The 18,381-nt window shown below is 51.2% G+C and overlaps 8 protein-coding genes across 8 annotated transcripts; 3 read left to right on the forward strand and 5 right to left on the reverse strand.

Moving 5' to 3' along the window:
* Positions 1–251: 251 nt before the first annotated feature.
* On the reverse strand, positions 252–1,276 carry A1O5_10615 (uncharacterized protein; the record flags this gene model as incomplete). The annotated part of the gene is made up of 3 exons (XM_007751191.1): positions 252–524; positions 583–755; positions 850–1,276. The coding sequence occupies 3 exons, from the start codon at positions 1,274–1,276 to the stop codon at positions 252–254; spliced, it is 873 nt and encodes a 290-aa protein (XP_007749381.1).
* Positions 1,277–2,160: 884 nt separating this feature from the next.
* Positions 2,161–2,640, reverse strand: A1O5_10616 (uncharacterized protein; the record flags this gene model as incomplete). Its single annotated transcript, XM_007751192.1, has 2 exons — positions 2,161–2,495; positions 2,553–2,640. 2 exons carry the CDS (start codon positions 2,638–2,640, stop codon positions 2,161–2,163), a joined length of 423 nt encoding a protein of 140 aa, XP_007749382.1.
* A 1,981-nt stretch (positions 2,641–4,621) lies between these two features.
* On the forward strand, positions 4,622–5,725 carry A1O5_10617 (HAL protein kinase; the record flags this gene model as incomplete). Its single annotated transcript, XM_007751193.1, has 1 exon — positions 4,622–5,725. The coding sequence occupies one exon, from the start codon at positions 4,622–4,624 to the stop codon at positions 5,723–5,725; it is 1,104 nt and encodes a 367-aa protein (XP_007749383.1).
* Positions 5,726–6,258: 533 nt separating this feature from the next.
* Positions 6,259–7,494, reverse strand: A1O5_10618 (uncharacterized protein; the record flags this gene model as incomplete). The annotated part of the gene is made up of 1 exon (XM_007751194.1): positions 6,259–7,494. The coding sequence occupies one exon, from the start codon at positions 7,492–7,494 to the stop codon at positions 6,259–6,261; it is 1,236 nt and encodes a 411-aa protein (XP_007749384.1).
* Positions 7,495–9,461: 1,967 nt separating this feature from the next.
* Positions 9,462–10,488, reverse strand: A1O5_10619 (uncharacterized protein; the record flags this gene model as incomplete). Its single annotated transcript, XM_007751195.1, has 3 exons — positions 9,462–9,634; positions 9,691–10,389; positions 10,455–10,488. 3 exons carry the CDS (start codon positions 10,486–10,488, stop codon positions 9,462–9,464), a joined length of 906 nt encoding a protein of 301 aa, XP_007749385.1.
* Positions 10,489–11,810: 1,322 nt separating this feature from the next.
* Positions 11,811–13,025, forward strand: A1O5_10620 (uncharacterized protein; the record flags this gene model as incomplete). The annotated part of the gene is made up of 1 exon (XM_007751196.1): positions 11,811–13,025. The coding sequence occupies one exon, from the start codon at positions 11,811–11,813 to the stop codon at positions 13,023–13,025; it is 1,215 nt and encodes a 404-aa protein (XP_007749386.1).
* Positions 13,026–13,324: 299 nt separating this feature from the next.
* On the reverse strand, positions 13,325–14,535 carry A1O5_10621 (uncharacterized protein; the record flags this gene model as incomplete). The annotated part of the gene is made up of 4 exons (XM_007751197.1): positions 13,325–13,490; positions 13,627–14,040; positions 14,094–14,154; positions 14,211–14,535. The coding sequence occupies 4 exons, from the start codon at positions 14,533–14,535 to the stop codon at positions 13,325–13,327; spliced, it is 966 nt and encodes a 321-aa protein (XP_007749387.1).
* Positions 14,536–16,963: 2,428 nt separating this feature from the next.
* Positions 16,964–18,140, forward strand: A1O5_10622 (uncharacterized protein; the record flags this gene model as incomplete). The annotated part of the gene is made up of 3 exons (XM_007751198.1): positions 16,964–17,645; positions 17,701–17,772; positions 17,836–18,140. 3 exons carry the CDS (start codon positions 16,964–16,966, stop codon positions 18,138–18,140), a joined length of 1,059 nt encoding a protein of 352 aa, XP_007749388.1.
* Positions 18,141–18,381: the final 241 nt, after the last annotated feature.

Below are 18,381 nucleotides of genomic sequence, written 5' to 3' on the forward strand. Positions count from 1 at the left end.
TCCGCTGGCTGCATTGATCTTTTTCATCCAGTTTGAAAAACGCCAGCGGAATTACTGGCGGCACAAGATGAACAAAATCTGCCCCAAGGGAATAAGAAGGGCCACGACTAAAACCTAACGCAAGTTTGAGGACAGATGGACAGACTGATCTAGTGCCACGCTGGATCGTACGCTATCTCGGCACAGATGGCTGGATTCTATTATCCTTATGAATGAATGGGATTTCTTCCCTTCCGCTTTGTGGAGATCACCTAAGGTGGCAACTTGGTGGTGGGATTAAGGTACGGTCCGAGGTAGATATGGCCATCTGCCCAATCCATCAACTTCTCCCAATCGCCACATACATGGGTGTTATTGGCGCTAAATGGTCCCAGGATGCCTTCAAAGCGCCTTTCCAATGTTGGATCCGCGTAGCACATAACCGACTGCCGCAGGTACTCTGTGCAGTGGAACATATGATCGGCGGTCAACTCGTCGGGCACGATCCCTCGGACTGAATAATCGACGGCCCATTGGAGGAGCCACTGTAACAGCAACATTAGCAATAGCAAGGAAGAACAAGATTGCCCGAGAACAGCTTACCACACAATGCAGTTGATGGTATCCAGCAACACCGTAAAACTCGCCGGGCATACTGTCGAATGCTACACGGCCATGGCGTGCACGGTGTAAGATCTCATGCCATGCAGGATAAGCTTTCTCCTTGCTTCCCATGAACGACTCGTTCCGCTGAAACAGCACCGTCCTCTTGGTAACTGGAATTACTGAGTCAGCAAACAAGCGCCCACGCAGCTATGTCAAAAGAAGGAAATGGGGGAAGGCAAGGAGTAAGGAATCAACAAAACATACATTCAGGCCCCAAGATCGGAGGCATCACGCCAGGAGTATGGATGAATTCAGCCTTTGCCTCGGGGACATGTCGAAAGACGTCCTTGGGCGTTGCGCTGAGTTTTACCACGGCGATAATGAGGGACACGCAAAGGATGGAGAGCACGCCTATGCAGCCGAGCAGGAGCTTGTGGACACGGTGGGCGCGCGGATCACGCATCAGGTAGCCTCCGCTGGCGTCATCGTCGTCGTCGTCGTCATCAAGGGTCTTGCGCGGGAGCAAGCTCGACAACGCCGAAGATGCGGGGTGAAGACGATGGTAGCGGCGCCGCTTCTTTTCGTCGATGGGTGAAGAGGGGGAGCTTGATGGAGATGGAGAAGAAGGGTGGTCGTGTTTGATGAGCGTGTTGGCTGAGGAGTCGCACGTGTATTTGGATGAAGATGGCATCTGGAAAGACTGACTGATAGTAGCGGTACGGGCGGACGAAAACAAAAATAAAAAAGGATAACCAAGGAATTGTCGGATAACGAGGACTGGGAAGGAGGAAGAAAGAGGACGAGATGGTTTTAGGTTTACAGAGAGATATATGTGCTGACACACGTGGCGGGGAGGGACAAGAACAGAATACAGAGTCAGGAAAGCAACCCGCCTTAATCTATACTCACGGATCGACATCTGACGTTGGCGAGAAGCCAGGGTAAGTCTGGGCGGACGATGGATCAAGCGTTGAAGGACCGAAGAACTGTGGGACGGACGGGCCTTTTCGACTCTTAGAGGGCTCATCTGCTTGTCCGTCACAGGAACGACTTCGCCACGCCCGCCCAGCTCACATCTCCCCTCCCGCACTACGAGCAGATGTGTTACAAGGCCTGAGGAGAGGAATTATTACAGAATCCTGCGCGGCAACGCTACAAGAACACTTATCTACGTGGTCCTTTTTATTATTATCCAGAGCCGAGGGCCATTGTCTTCCTCCTGTTATGTTTATCGGATCAAGCAATGCCCTCGTCCTCGAGATCTGCGTCCAACACCTTTACTTGGTGGCTTGCTGGCAAGAGGGTTCAATTGAGATGGTATTAGAGATTGGCAGACGCACGCGTTGAGCGCACATTCGAGCTTTGGCTGGACTGTCCCCCTCCCCCCTTCCCCATTTACATCTCCCGGCATGTGAGCGCTCCCTAAACGACATACCCATCCGATCCTATCCCGTTATCTGCTTCATTGCAGAAATGTCGGTTTCATTGTCGTCGTCAGTAGATTTTGAACGAGGTATGTCGCCGGTTTCACCCAGAGTCCTGCGTGGAGTTGTTCGGTCGTAGCAAGAGTGTTGGTTAACGACGCTTCGCGGTGGCGTGGTAGATGTCGGTCTCTGGGCTGGGAGAGCGTTTGGCAGTGGCATGGTAGATATCAGTCTCGCGCTTAGCTGCTGAGCGTTTAGCCGTCGCGTGATAAATGTCAGTCTCGGGAGAGCGACGTTTTGCAGTGGCATGGTAGATGTCGGTTTCTGGCGATCGGCGCCTAGCAGTGGCGTGGTAGATATCTGTTTCAGGAGAACGACGCTTGGCTGTAGCATGGTAGATATCGGTCTCCGGAGAGCGCTTAGCTGTCGCATGGTAGATATCCGTTTCACGCTTAGCAGCTCCCATCAACGCCGCCGTGCGAGCGTCTAATAAACCATTGTCAGTAAACTTCAATTTACCCCAAGATCTTTCGAAATGCTTACTCAGGGCATCTGCAGCAGGGGACGTCGGCAAGGCTGACGCCGATGCTGCAAGCAGCGTAAGGAGAGAAGTGACTTGCATGAACTTCATGTTTGCTTGTGTAGTAGAGGAGCAGGATCGGTGAGGCTTGGGGGGAAAGAAGGGTTAGCAATCAGAAGACGTACATGGTCAGGAAGATCGTCTTATATATGCTGCTCCCAGCAGTTTCAGCATCGACGGAAAGCCTGAGAGCGCATTTTGGCCTCTCATCATGGTTCATCCTTGCCACGTGGTCAGACGGCCCCGCTGTTCTTGAGAATTCCTTCACTGTAGGTTATGAGGATCCTCATCCTCTAGTATCTGTGAAACAGTGAATGCTGCCGGCAACATTAGCATGATGCAGGTAACCCTGGTGGGTGGATCGAGCCGAGCTCGCTCTGACTGGCTTTCTCAGCGAATGTGGCAATTGCCACAAAGAGACTTTGATCGTGGATCCGGAGCGTTTCACAATGTATCCTACTCGGTGAAAGGACCAGACTTTGATGTAGATGTGAGTTCATGCGTCCCTGCTTGGAACGGGTATTGATTTGCCGGTTTCAATCTTCTCCCTTGACATTTGGCTCCAGAAACTATGTCGAGAGAGGTAGAATGATTACTTACCTAGGTTAGAATGATCTTCCGTGCCAACGAAAACCACCTCTTGTGACGCTTCATTACACAATGAGGAGTCCGCATGTTCACGAACTGGGACGTATCGAGGCTGAGTCATTTGGCAAGCATTCGCATAGCACAGTATCCCGCGGGATCACCTCGCTCGGCAATGTACATACAAGAAACGATTCGCAGAAACGAACGTCGCTAAACTTACACAGGCTTACTCTCCGCAGTACGTGTCAGCAACAGGGCGGCAACCGACTTTGCATCGCACAAAAGGACTATAGTCGTCACACCTGCTTAAGCTATTACCGCCAGACAGCACCATTTTCCTATATTGGTTAGGGTTATTAAGATATAACCTGGACCTGTGCCTAAACCTGGCCCACACTCCTGCGCTCAGCAAAGAAGTCTCAAGGGATCTCCAAAACCTGATATGTTACGGTAACACAGTCGCCGTTCGGCCACAGATATGCTTGTACACGTACGGAAAATAGCGATTCATGTGGGGCTCTGAGGTGGCGGTGAGAGCCAATTGTGTCTCCACGAAGGAGGAAAATGCAGGTTACACTATATTCGTCGTGGGACGGGATGGCAACATCAATTATCCGAGTACTTTTGGTGTATTCTGTTTGCATAATCGTTTGAAATCCCAGCCCCCATTGCGTCCCCATAGAAAGGATTCAAAGGAAGCTCCACCGAAATCAGGGCGATTGGATCGAGTTCAGACTGGGCTTATGGGTCACATTTGCTTTGACGAATCAAGGGAACGTGTACTCTGTAGACCGACGATGATATGGATTGATGACCACTTCCTCCACTAAGTGCGTAGTTCGGACTGGCGGTATCTATATCACACCGAAAGAGGCCGCAGAGCATTTTATGTATGTGCCACTTTAACCGTTATAGGAAGTTAAGACGAGGCGGCGGCTCCACTCGCTCCATACTGGGGAGTTGTAGAAAGTGAGCACGCGACCATACCGAATACACGAGGCGTTTTGACTGTGACTAAATATCACCTGGGGAGTCGTCTTCTTCTGTTGATAGATCTCAATATTTTGGGGGGGAGAGAGACGCTGCCCTGACTCTGGTTCTGTCTCGCTTCCTCGCTCACTCCTGAGAGACCTGCTCATTTACCTGTACAAGGTTGATGCAATGTAACAGGAACGTCTCCCAAAACGCAGGAATCCGCCTCGATGGCCTGAGAATCCTTCCACAAAAGACGATCTGGCCCATAGCATCCAGAACAGGCGAGGATGTGCAAAGCTGACTTGACATAGGCGTATCAGCGAGCTCCGTGGTGGATGCGAAACCCCAGCAACAACACACGCACTCGTTCAAACATGTCGACTCGCTCGTACATACATTATGCAGGCTCTGCCCAACATTAGCCCATCGACCAACCCCCGCGACCACGGCTGCAACTAGCTGACCAACCATGAATGGAAAATTTCGGATTGCGCTCTGCCTCGTCCTTGTCCTGGTTAATGTCGTTTGCTATTCGGCGGCGGCCCCCGCCCCTGCACAGTGCTGGCTTAACTATTCACGGATCCATTACACCACGATACCGCACGATCTGGAGTCCGGCTATGGGGCTATTGTGAAAGAACTGGGTGCTGGCACAACGGGTTCGGTGTTTCTGCTTCTGCGTCACATCGATAATGCTACCGTAGCGGTCAAACGCTTCCACAACGCCGCCGCGGACCAAGATGACGTCTTCGCTCAAAGAGTCAAGCTTGAGTACCACCTTGGAACTCTGCTAAACGGCCATTCCGGTATAGCAGAGAGCTTTGAACTTCTCCTGGAAACCCGTTCGTCAACTTGGTTTCTGGTGACGGAGTTTTGTCCTCGGAGCCTTGCGAAGGAGCGTCTATCAACCAGCTTAGAGTCTCTTACCAAGACATTCCGCGGGATCCTCGAGGCTGTTGAGCATATGCACTCCCGGAGCATATCACACGGAGATCTCAAGTTAGAAAATGTCCTTTTGACGGCCGACGGAAGGCCCAAGTTGATCGACTTTGGCGCGGCCACATTCTCACAGTGCCCAACAGAGACCCCCGGCTCGGCAAACTCTGTCAACGTCGTCCCCGGAGACTATGGCACCACTGCTTACATGCCACCCGACATTTTTACGCAACTCGAGTTCGACAAGGAGAAGGCCGACGTGTGGGCCCTCGGCATCCTGTTCTATGCGATGATCATCGGCTCGGTTCCTTGGTCAGCTGCCTCAATCAATGACCCCCGCTATCAAGCCTACGTGACACCGGGGCCGCTCGAAGACAGCGTGAAATCAGGTCATTGTCCTAGTTCGGAAAAATCGACGATCAATTTCGAGACCTGTTCCACTGGAGCTTTTCACATGCTACAGAAGCTACCGTCCGATTCCAGGGACATGATTGCCTCGATGCTGGTGCCCGAGCCTCTGGATCGGCCCTCGCTCCAGACTCTGTTATCATCTATACCACAGACACGACGATTTTGGCCAGTTTTGTCAAACTGTGAAATTGAGGTTTCGGAACTTAGAAAACAGACATTTGGTTAATACTGGGTAGAGAAGTTATGGCGGACCAGTGAGGTTGTGGTCGACGAAACATTCAACTGCATGGACAGCAATGAGCAAATGCTGCATTGTTTTTAGCCGGGGAATCGGGTCCAGAGCGATCCAATCGTGCTATCTGATATTGGTAATCAAGATTGTTCTTATTTTGAACAACCATTCCAAGCTGGCGAAACAGGACCGACTGCGAGAATGAGAACACAGCCGTCACACAATTATCCCTTCACTGCGCGGAACGAATCACGATTGGAGGGATGCGAGTCTTTCTCTATTAGACTTTCTGCAGGCAAAGCTTGGGTGCCTAAGGTAATCTGGCCGGCCAGTAAATGATATAGCTAGATTGAATATATGATGAGGGTTGGAGAAACTGCAGCGTCGTTCAGGCGTCCTGGCAGGGTTTCGGCTGCTCTCCCACTGCTTACTAGAATTATTTCCACGATCTTGACCCGCGATAATCGTTTCAACTGATGGGGGACTCAATCCCGCCAGCCTTGACCAAAAGCCTCTGCCCCCACCAGTCAGAATTGAAACACCTCCTCCAGGGCTGCCCAGTCTATGGCTTCCTGTTCTTTGAGTTTCTCGTTGTCGGTCTCTCGCGCTGTTGATGGGTGTACTGTGCAGCCAGCTTCCAGCATCAGCCACGCGTCTGCGGCTTCTAGCTCTGCTGCAGAGACTCCACCAAGGTCGTCATCCGCCTCGTGAATGTTCGTAATATAGATGGTATAGCGGCTGATCAAATACCTTGCACCAGCGCCACTCCCAATGGTAATGCGATGGTAGTGTAAATGCCGAATCACGGAAGCGATTTGCTCTTTCCATGTCTCTCTATATTTCGAGAGGTCAATTGCCTGAGCCTGGCCAGCGGAAACTTCCATCAAATCTGCAAGGGTCTTCGCATGTGACACGTAGTTTAAGACTATCCCCGCGCAGAGCTCCTCTTTTTGTTCCTGCTTGGCTTGTCCCTCTCCCGACGCTAAAGATACAGTAGAGCTCTGCTCTGGCCCTGCATTTGCGTAGCTGACTACAACTCCCTGGAGTCTTGGGATATGGACTTCTTCAGCTGCAGATGGAGACGACACCTCCTCTGACTGTGAGTAAAGCCTTGAATATGCATTGATGATGTCGAGGGCGGGGTTGAGAATCAGGCCAGTGTCAACGTGCGTTGCTGGTTGATTGCAAGGCCTGAAGAAAAACACGTCGCCATTCGGCGCCCGAACCTTGTGTGGGGGGCGTCGCCAGTTCTTTTCCTTCCCAAGGACAAGCAAACTTTCTGCGTCATATCGGCGCACATTCTGAGGAAGCAGGCTGATTTCCGGGAATTTCATCAGATGGTGTTCGTAGGACGGGCGGTCAGTCGGGCCATCGGTGATGCCGGGAACGACATTGGCCGTTTTCTCGTCGGCGACCAACTTCAAGTCATATGTCGGCGTGTGCAGGTAGTCGGCCAATGTTACCCATTGATGTGAGCTGGGAGCTAGAGTCTCGAGTAAGGGCAAGCACGGCGTGATCACACAGTCGCACAACATTTCCCATTGGCGGACCCAGCTCTTCGGCCCTTCGTGTATCTTTGCCTCTTGAATGAGATCAAGCCATGGCTCTAAGAAAGGCGTCCCGGACACATCTTCACGCGAGACCGTAGCGTTGAAGCAGATGCCGTTGCGGTAGAAGTGCGTCCATGACTTACCCTCCTTCTCGTCGTGCATGCCATAACGCACAATGTGAGGAACAGAATCAAAATAACGGACGGCCGACATGGTGAGATAAGCAGATAGTGGCTATCTCTCCCGCTTGTTGTCGTCAAATGCCCGAAAGGAGGAGAACAAGGAAACAGGTTATGTGCAAAGCCATCTCATATATAAGGGAAAGCGGGACGAGGATAGTTAGGCAACAGCCGTCTCCGCTTTTAAAACTAGGCCTGAGCCCCACAGGATCCATCGATCTGGAAGCCCAAGTCTATCCCCGGTCGTTGCCGCTTTTAGGGAGTGAAGTCAGATATTTGCATTCTGAGGTATTTCGTTGAGGCGAGACCTCAGTGCATTATCTTCATAAACTAGGGGCATTTCAGGTCTTTTCGCAGGATACTGAAACAGAGAATCAAGACAGGTTGACGTCGATACCAACCGAAGTAGGTCCACACCATTCCTTGGCCGGCCAGTGGTGTCCTGGAATCGGGCGTTCTTGTTTGATCTAACGTTATCCCAGATCCAATGCTGGATTGAGCCGTTGTCTGCAACACGAGGTGGAAGTTACCAATGTCCTTCTCATCGGCTGTGTCATGGTTGGATTGAATCATACAAACAGGGGTCACTCCAAGTTATCCCGCCTGTGACGCCAAACCCAAAGGATTAAATGAAACATCATCATTGATGACCCAGCTTTCGCTGCATCCATCTCTCAAGTCACCTTCTGACTTCTTTGGCCAGACACCATGTTCAATGCGAACCATCTCCAGCCCTGCAGCCAGTAGAGAATTGTAGATTGCAGCGAGCTCTGCAAATTTCTTCCTCGTAATCCAAAAAAGTTGGCTGCAGAATTCGTAGATCGCGTTTTGGCCAGCCTGACCTTGCCGCCACCACGAATATACCAAAGTAATTCTACCATTGCATGCCAGTCTTTTTGAAGCCAGCGGAAGTCTTGTTCGCGGGAATCCTCCAATTTCCTTTGGATGCTTAGCGACTCGGCATTCGTCTCCAAGTTGTGGGATCAGCCTACCATATCCCGCCACCTATGAGCCTCGTACCACTTCCGCATGAGAGCTCACACGATGATGCGATGGCGCGGTGACCGACTATTTACAGACTCTTACTGCAATCCAGCTGGAGAACTGATAATACTGCAGGAGCTTCTCCTCCGTGACCTGACGGTGTGCTCAATTCCGGTTCTACGGTGTGTTGGCGGACCTGCTCGATCCTTGACGCTTGTGGCCTGATGTTGGCTTTCGAGCACGAGTGAGGGATATTAGTATTGGTGGAGTTCACTCTTCCGAATATGGCATGGTTTATCTGTTGTCTCATCCACTCGACGAATGATCAACAAGGAGCGACACCTGCAAATAGACAAATATGGTAATTCGACTTGGTCTGTGCGCGAGCAGGCAATCGCTGCTTTTGAAAGCGATCGTCTGCTCTTCTGTTGTCGAGATGGCCTCCATTCCGCCACTCTGCTCGCAGTACTATGTGCAAGTCAGCGTGACATTAGTGATAATGAAATTGTGAGGAGGGCGTGGGGCTTCTGCATAAGTATATCTTAGATTTCTGCATTGTTGATGATATCTTCAGGAAACTACAGGCTGGTGTTTGATTAGCCATGAAGCTATCGGCTGCGAAATCCATGTCGGACCTCACACTACTGTGCATAATGATATATGGCATGAGACGATTGGAAAGATGAATTACCCAACTAAGCGATATACTCCGAGTTTTCGATACGTAAGTGTCGTTGTTGAGAGAGACGAAGCACGAGCGCGCATTTCTCAGTACCCTCTACATAGTCGACAGTTGCCCTGCTAATATTTCGCCGTCTTGGTGAGAGTTAACCAACCAAAATTGCGGGAAACGAATTGTGCCATTGGCTCAGTGGCTCCTGTCACGGCGATATCAGAGCTGCGAGAAGTCGACCAAACAGAGACAAGAGAAAGCAATACTCGAACAACCTCTCACAATTTCCCTATCTGTTTACCGAAGGGGAGGGGCTTCTAAATTTGGCTGTGCCGTGAATGGTGCTACATAACAAGCCGCACTTTCAACTTGTCACCCTCCTCTATCTCCTTTCGTCTCGCAAAAAGCTCCTCCATGTCCCAAGTACAGCTGAGATACCTTCCAGCGAGCCATTCTCGTCTTTCACACGTGAGAAAGGCTATTGTATCCCCGGCCAATGACGGGCTGTCGGTGAAAGCTGGATTGAAGTCAGTTTAATCTCTGGTTTCGAGATATTTCGCTTTGGCTGCCTACTCGGGTGTGTTTCTTTAGGCATTGCTTCTGCCAGCTGAGTCATGACTCCCCCAGGATGCACGGAGAACGCCAGGAGTCCCTGTTTTCTCTGCTCCACAAGCAGGAACTCGGTGAATTTCAGGACGGCGAATTTGGACGTGCCATATGCACTTGCTTCGGGACGGAGATTCAGGGACGCCACTGAGTTGACGTTGACGAGTGTCTTCAGGCCATCTGTTGTTCCATGTAAGAGAGGTGTAAAATATTTACACATCAAGAAGATCCCTCTCAGGTTGACTTCAAAAGTCTTCCACCATGAATCATTGCCGGCTCCTACTATCGGAAGAGCCTGGGTCATGAACCCTGCGTTGTTCACCAAGACATCCAGCCTCGACGAAGACTCCTGCATTCTGGCCGCTGCTGCCGCTACCGACGCACTATCCGTCACGTCTAAATGAAGTAAGAGGACTGTGGGAGCCGGTCGACCGCATTGTCTCGCTGCATTCTCAATCTCGACATTGACAGGGGGATCCCCGAAGCCGTCGGGACATCCTAGTCCAATGAACGAGGCACCAGCTTGAGCGAATGAAATAGCAATGGCTTTTCCGATTCCACGACTGCCTCCGGACACGAAAACAGCACGGCCGGCATGATTTGCTTTGGATCTAGAATCAATGAAAGGGTAGGTGTGCTTATGGATTATTTGAGTGAAGTTTGCACCTGTTGATGCAGATCAGCCCTCTTGTCCCAGCTGAGCTCTCAGAGAGTGTGTCTGGCAAACTCACCATTTGCAGGTGTCACGGGAGGATACGCCGCCATATTTGCCGATGGGCTCGTTGGATCTTCAACGAATACACACGCAATTCGACAAAGTGAGTTTGCTGTATTGAGACAGGGTTGAATATAACCCAAATGCAATCCCGCTGCTTCCAGCGCAAGGGCCTCCTAGCTGTCATATAATTTATCATTTTCCGGATTTTCTAGGTGCAAAAGTTAACCCCGTCAACCCGTAATATGCCGAGCCTGAGAGAATCGTAATTACGGTTATCTCAGTCTGCTTAGGTTTGAATAGTTTGAAGCCCAATGAACATAGTATCGCCGAATCGCCGAATCGGGGGCATAACAGAACTAAAGTCAGAAAGTGAAGTCAAAACCAGGCGATTTTCTCGGTAAGTGTGTACAGGATCTCGGCTAGGTCCCGGTAGGGTAGTGCGTCCGTTTCTGCTCTCTGGGTGTGCAGTGCGGGTCGAGACCCTCAGAAGGATGAGATCTCAGTATCAATAAACATGTACGTTCCTCTGTTGCGCGGAATAATGCATCCGTCAAACTCGCCTTCTTGGGTCGAGATGCTGCAAGTCCCGGACATGTCTCATGTTACCGCCTGAGGCCATTTCATAAGGCTGTGTGACTGGCTGGGGACTTGGATGCGCTCTCGCCAGACATTGTGACGAGAGCAAACGCGGGATTCAAAGGGGAGATATTACCTATCTACATTTTATCCAATTCACAGGTGAGAGTTCAGGATGATGATGAAGAATGGCTGGAGCCTAAAACATGTACAACTAGGGATGCAGCACTTTGGCCCCTTCATGACGTCCAGGCTCACCAGGCTAGCCGAAGGCGAGCAATTGGGCGAGATTGCCGCCAATTATAGGCGGCGATCTCCTCTTAGGATCAGGGCCGACCAGGGATATTCTTGGGGTATCCAATTAGTTCTGCAGAAGACCCTTGGCTTAAAGACATATCATCAGCCTCGAGCGCAGCGAAGAAATCCTGTCGCCTTACAATTTATGACCACTGAAAATAGGTTTGTTTCAAACAACGAGCTCCAAGAGTTTTGGAAAAATTTTGGAAAGTTCAATGGTTGGCATCCCGGGGAGGTCGCAAGGCTGTAACACTTGCAGAAGAAGGAAGATCAGAGTAGGCACGAGCTCGATTTGGCGTCTGGACGTTCTTGACCATATCAGTGTGACCTCAAAAAGCCGCTGTGTCAACGATGCACTTCGTCAGGCAGACAATGCGAAGGCTACGAACGATATCCGGTCTTCATCAATCGTAGCCAGGCAGGTCTTGAGAGAAGACAGCGCCTGGAAGAAGTCAGATCCACACCACCCCTACCCGCCCTACAGAATCAAGACACGATGGTTTTCTCTGCCCCTTCCATGTGTCAACTCAACGAGGATCAAGTCATATCCTCGTTTTGGGAGGGATACTCTACAAGCTCAACTCCATACTCCAGAACGAGGGAGCCTGCCTGGCTGTATCACTCGATCAATGTCTCAGCACCAACAACTCCGCTGAGACAAGCACTTCTTTCTCTTGCATATATTCGGATCGGAAGACTGCAAAACAACCAAACCTTGATCCTCAAGGGGCAGAAAATTTATGGCCAGACTCTCCGATTGATGCAGAATGCCCTGTACGATCCACAGCTGATGCGTCACGACGAAATTCTTGCGGCTGCTCGTTGCTTGGTCTTGTATGAGGCTTTTGAATCGACATCAGAGGACATGGCTGCGTGGCAAAGCCATATTATCGGTATAGCCCGAATGATTGAGATTCGAGGCCCAGAACGTCATCGTGATCCCTTGCCCAAATCCATTCTCGAGTCTATACGTTATAACGCTATGATTGTCTGTCTCACCAGGAAAGCGCCGTCCTTTTTTGGCTACCCCAATTGGCTGACACAACCTTGGGCCGATACACCCAAGGATCTCGATCAAAGGCTCTACGACTATGGCTTTGCGCTATCCGATCTGATCCAAAGGGGCGAGGCAATTTACCGGCGCTCGGCTCGAACAGAGGTCATTCTAATACTCGAACAGATCAGGGATGGCTACGTTGGCATGGCAGCTCTCAAGAAAGACCTCCTGGAGATGCACGCCGAGCATGATGTCTTCGAGGGGCACGCGCTCAATGAACCGCCCTTCGGCGAGACAACGGTCGCCATTACTTCAGCCATTCTTATTGCCCTCGATCTGGCATTCTCCGTTTATGCCGCGGCACTGATCGAAAAGTATCCCGCCGACTTATTCAACGAACACCACGACCTCGTCGCAGAAATCTGTCGATACACCGACGCATCACGCAGGCGGAACTTGTCAAAGCAGGTCCTTCGGCACCTGCAATATTGTCTACAGACCCGATTCGAATACGCGCGACCGAGACTCATCTTCCCGCTGAACGTGGTGAGATGGGAGCTGAGGACGATCCCAGAGGACAGAGCCCAGATACAAGCGCTGTTTGAAGCCATTTCTTCCAGCAATCAATTTCGAATCGCCCGCAGTGTGCAGAATGCTGGCTGCTCGACCTTGCCCAGTGTTGTCTCCGGGGTAGCTACCACTGCTAGGTGCTAGCCCCTGGCTGGGTAACGTTGCTTTGGTTGTCTCGACTGTGTGAGAAGAAACCCAAAGACTACCGGCGTTGGAATGCACAATCGGTTCTAGATTTGGTGGGCCCAAAATGGCAGAGACCAAAAGAGTTGAAGAATCAATACGTATAGCTTTGTCTATGTCATTATATGCATCCATCCTGTTAAAATCAAAGCAACAAGCACAAGCACTAGTGTAATACTAGTTCATCCATCTCCAGATGATTGTGTGCGTCCATGTAGGCTTCCAAACACGCTCTTCACAGGGGGTCTTGCACATGCTCTTCACAGCCTCTCGCCTGAGTCCGGGGAGCGGCTGGCGGACCTGACTTTGGCGGAGGAGAGGGCCTTTTCAGCGACCGAGGGGTCGGGGACTTGTGCCTCGTCGCCAGTCTTGAAGACAAAGCCGGGATGGGCGGGGATCAAGCAGAAGGAGGCGGCAATGACCATTCTTCAGAGACGGAGGTTAGCTGTGGATGGACCATGGATCATGGAACGGGCACAGAAGCTGGTACGTTGGAGTACAGCCAAGCATCACATAGACTCGGGGTGGGATAGGACGGGATGAGGGTTCGGAGTGTACTTACGCTGACTCGAAGACAATGAACATGGTCTGGTCCCTCAGCGCCTCGCTCGTGCGCGAATATCCCTCGCTCAGCTCGTAGACTCGGTAGCAGCACCGGATGAGGATCAGAATCGTGGACGCGGTCAGGAAGCCGGTGAAGACAACGAAGCGGGTCGGCAAACGGACGAACATCCACACCCGGCGGCTGCGGATGGCGTAGTCGATGGCCAACACCACGAAGGCGGCGAGCGTGAATACCTGAAAGCCCAAGCCCGCGAGGGCGACGTCGACGCCGGCTTTGGAGCGGCCGTTGGAGTTGGACGACATGGCGCCGCCGACGGCTTGGAGGACCAGGCTGATGATGTCGCAGGGGATGAAGATCCAGTAGAAGTATTTGGGCGCGAAACGCGAGGATTGCAGTGAGATGTATTTAACACTGAGACAAGTCAGGCGAGATGTAAAGTGCTCGTGGACGCGAATACTACTTACATTTGAGCAAGCAGCACGTAGATGGCGGCAGCGAAGAAGACGGGACCGATGGTGATCAAGACTGGTCATTGTTAGAGAGTTGGTGATGCTGTCGTAGGGGGGTTTAAGTGCTCTCACCAATCTGCATGATGAACCCAGCCTGGGCCCATGGATTCTGCCAATACAAGATGCGGCCAACATATCCAATGATTTCGTCCACGCAGCCGAGCAACATGAGACTCATGAACCCCCAGGTCTTGTACCGGAAACCGAGGACTAGCTGGGCGACTATGCAGAGGCCATAGAGGGCTATTAGAGTGCCGCTTGCAGAGAGAGCAGGTCGGTATCCGTAGACACTCATCTCGATTGGGCAGACGGAGACTGTGCAGTTGGCGTCGTTGCCACCACCAATGTAGACAGTGCCATTTGGGGTGATGAAGATTGGAACGTTCGAGTCCGGCATTATGGTTGCGGATATAGGAGCAGGGTATGTATTAAGTCACTTCGGTTGTAGGAGAATGATAGAACAAATGAGTAGCTTGAATTAGAGGGTGTTGTATGAATATACACCGTAGATTCTTTTCTGTGATCTGTTGCTTTGGTTGGCTTGACTTGGGAATTTGCTTCGTGAGGTTCCTGTGGCGAATATATAGACTGGGAGGATATATGCCCAGTCTTGCCAGAGAGTACTCGTCATTGACTAGAATGTGGAAATAGACCTGAATAGCTGGCGTGATGCTCTGCCGCACTGTGCGTTGCAGCCGTGTCGCCATGGCTATAGGGGCCATCCTGAAGCCTATCCCGCTTGCGATAAGGCCGTAGGGTTTGGGCTGTTGAATTTGAACCAATGAGCGGAGGACAGAGGCTTCCCAAACAAGGCTGGAACGAACTGTCGGTGTTTTGCTTGCCCTTGCTCGTAATCCAGGTTGGGGACGGGGCACCGAATACGTCGAGCGAGCTCCCCGAATGGTCCAGAAATGGTGCCTGGACTGGGTAGCGTGGACTCGCCTGTACGCAGGGCTGGGTTGGTAAAGCCGTTCGGAGGAACTCGTGTTCCATACCCATTTGAGCTATCAGAAGCATTGTTTATTTGCAGGATCATCCCTAGCCTTTTGACATGTATTGGTAGCTGGCCAATCATGCAGTGTGCACCCCTTTTCAGCGATCCAGCTCAGGCTGCCTAGGGTCCGTAAACCTCAATAATTTCATCATTACTAGTTCGCGCCGTGCGTATTGTACAGCCCAGGAGCGGGCAGGACACAGCAAAAGGACACAGCTCTAGCAGGCTGCCTGATTGAAGAGGTTGCTTTGTTGACGTTGAACCGCCAGGATCCACCGAAACGTCCGTAAGGAATCTCCATGCCGCTGGCCGTAGCCCTCCCCCAACTGGGCGACCTGGGGAGTCCGCCAATGATGCTTGTTAAGTATCCACCGTCGCAGCTTGGACCCCGGAATTGGAAAAGCGTCCGTCTCGCATTTACAAGTATAAGTAGTTACATAAGCGAAAGCACGCGTCATGGGCGGGTGGTGAACCCCAATGCCCGCCGGAGATCGAGGAGCTTGCCAGATCTCGCAGGTTGAATACTCGAAAAGCACCCAGGATATCACAAATAGCAAGCGGGGCGCAGACTTTACACGGTGGACATATCTAGGAGGACTTCGATCACAATGCGATTTGCTTGTTTATGCTCCCCTTCACACGGCTCGCATTTCAACATTTCCCCCCCCGTCAGGCAGCCAATTCCCGGATTTCTTCGAGAAATCTGCCTTCTTGGTTCGAACTTTTACCCCTTTCTTCGTTTCATCATGAGGGCACCCAAACAGACAATGAGCAACGGTCGCTTGACCCTAGCAATAACGCTTGCCCCTAGTTGCTCATGAGAATATTCAACAATCATGACGCCGCGCCAAACTGCTCGAGACCCAGCTACAGCAAAGTCTGCGTCAGCTGGTATAATCATGTAGGCACAGCTGTCGGTCTGGTGGCCCGTCGATGCCCCAGAAAGTGAAGAGAGAGTCGCAGTGCTATCGCAGAGACAGAATGCATGCGTTATGGGTTGATCTGAGTCCTGCTCGTGTAAGATACATGATGGTTTCGAAGTTGGCAACGAGGACACCGAGCTGAATGTAACAGCCACGGCGACAGCCGAAACAGAATAAGGGGTCATTACGATATTATCTTCGGTGTCATTTTCATCTCTTTTATATTTCTAAGCCTCGGCAGAAATTAATAAGACGAGCACGGACATTGCGTCGTTGAGGAGTAGAAGAGAAAAGTTCATCCCTAGTAACGATTACTTATTCTTCTAATCTACGTATCTCTAAAAGTTCTCGGAAATAATAATACTAATAATTCGTATGACGATCGGGCTACGTTGTAAAATAGAAAGTTCGTAGATTACTAAATATTAGGTTTCGAATTATTATCTCTAGAGATCTAGAAAATACTCATTATACTATTCTTTTTCATCGCTTTGGTGGCAGACGCAGCCGCAACGACTTACGAGGTACTCAGTCACCATTCCGCTAAAGGGCTACCTCTGTCTCGCTCAAAGCAAACTTGAATAATGACTTCTTATCATCCGTTGACATGTCATTATCCTGCTCTGTCACTAACCATACACGTCACGTAGCACATGGGTTCTCTCCTGCGGTAGCTCAAGCTTCCAGTTCCCCGGATGTTTGGGGATTCCCGCCAGCCTCGAACCACCGGCATCCGGATCTCCGTGGGAACTTCGCCATGGGGCGCCACTTCTTTTTACGCCATATCTCCAGTCCCATGGGGGCGTTTATAGAAACCATGCGAAATTGCTAAGCATTGGTTTATTGCAGCAGAACCACCTCGATCTATCCCGTCGCTTACCATCAAGTTCCAGATCAACTGGGCCATCATGGTTACCTCCAAGACATTAATATTTGCACATGTCCCACAGGGCATACCTGTGGCCGGCAAGGACGTCACCGTTGAGGCTAGGCCAGTCGACACGGATGCAACGCCCCCGACTGGAGGCTTCGTTGCTCGAGTATTGTACGCGTCTTTCGACCCATACCTGAGGCATCGGCTGGTGGATGCCGCTGGGGCAAGGGATTTCCCACCCTTTGAGCTCGGCGCTTCAATCGTGAATGGGGTTGTTGTTGAAGTCCTCAGATCCGGTGAAGATTCTGGCCTTTCAAAAGACGATGTCCTGGTCGGGATGGGTCCTATCGCACATTATGCAATCATTGGCCCGCAAGATGCAGTGACGTTTCAAAAAGTCCAAAACCCATTCAACTTGGATCTGAAACTCTTCCTCGGCCCGTTAGGAATGCCGGGACTGACTGCTTATTCGGCATTCTATGAGATCGCAAGGCCAAAGAAGGGCGAGAAGATATTCATTTCGGCCGCCAGCGGAGCTGTTGGCCAGATCGTCGGGCAGTTGGCTAAACGAGAGGGTCTCACGGCGATCGGAAGTGTCGGAAGCGATGCGAAGTTGACGATCTTGAAAGAGAAACTCGGTTTCGACGAGGGATTCAACTACAAGAAAGTCGACGTGCTGAAAGAGCTGAAGCGTCTCGCACCAAATGGCATCGACAGTATGCAAGTTTCGTGGTCCTTTCTCTTGGATCCTTGCTGACAACTTCATCATAGTTTACTACGACAATGTCGGTGGTAAACAACTCGAGGCAGCCATTACAGCGCTGAAGGATTTTGGCAGAATAGGTTAGTCTGAAGCCAGTCCGCTAAGGTGGTCTCGAACATTGACGTTGACGCGATTCGATTCAGTGGCTTGTGGTTACGCTTCCCAGTACAGTGTGCCTCACGACAAGCAGTACGGTGTCCGTAACACTGGTCTAGTTGTAGGGAAACGAATCACCTGGAGGGGATTCACCGTTTTCGACGATGGATTCGGCAACAAATACGCCGCGGAGCATCAGCAGAACGTTCAAAAGTGGATTCATGATGGCAGCATTCGTCCGCTTATGAGCGTTACAAGGGGCATGGACCGGGCACCTGAGGGACTGGTTGGGTTGTTCAGAGGCGAGAATATCGGCAAGGCAGTTCTGGATGTCTGGGCAAAGGATGCTTGAGCAGACTAATGATCAAACTGGTGGCTGCGAGAATCTCATTGCTGGCGTATGAGAATTTCATTCAACCGCCACGGTGTCTTCGATAAAGACACGGCAGTCCAAAGTCGGATATTGGACTGCGAGGGGAGGATCTCGGAGTCCGAGAGGGGTGGATATGCCCAAATCGCCGTAAAAGAAAGCTATAAACCCCCGAGATATCCCTAGGGGCATGCTCAGGCGGGGTTGAAGCTATGTCGATGCA

This window comes from Cladophialophora psammophila (assembly GCF_000585535.1).
Source record: "Cladophialophora psammophila CBS 110553 chromosome Unknown aczJe-supercont1.20, whole genome shotgun sequence".
In the NCBI taxonomy this organism is placed as follows: Eukaryota; Fungi; Ascomycota; class Eurotiomycetes; order Chaetothyriales; family Herpotrichiellaceae; genus Cladophialophora; species Cladophialophora psammophila.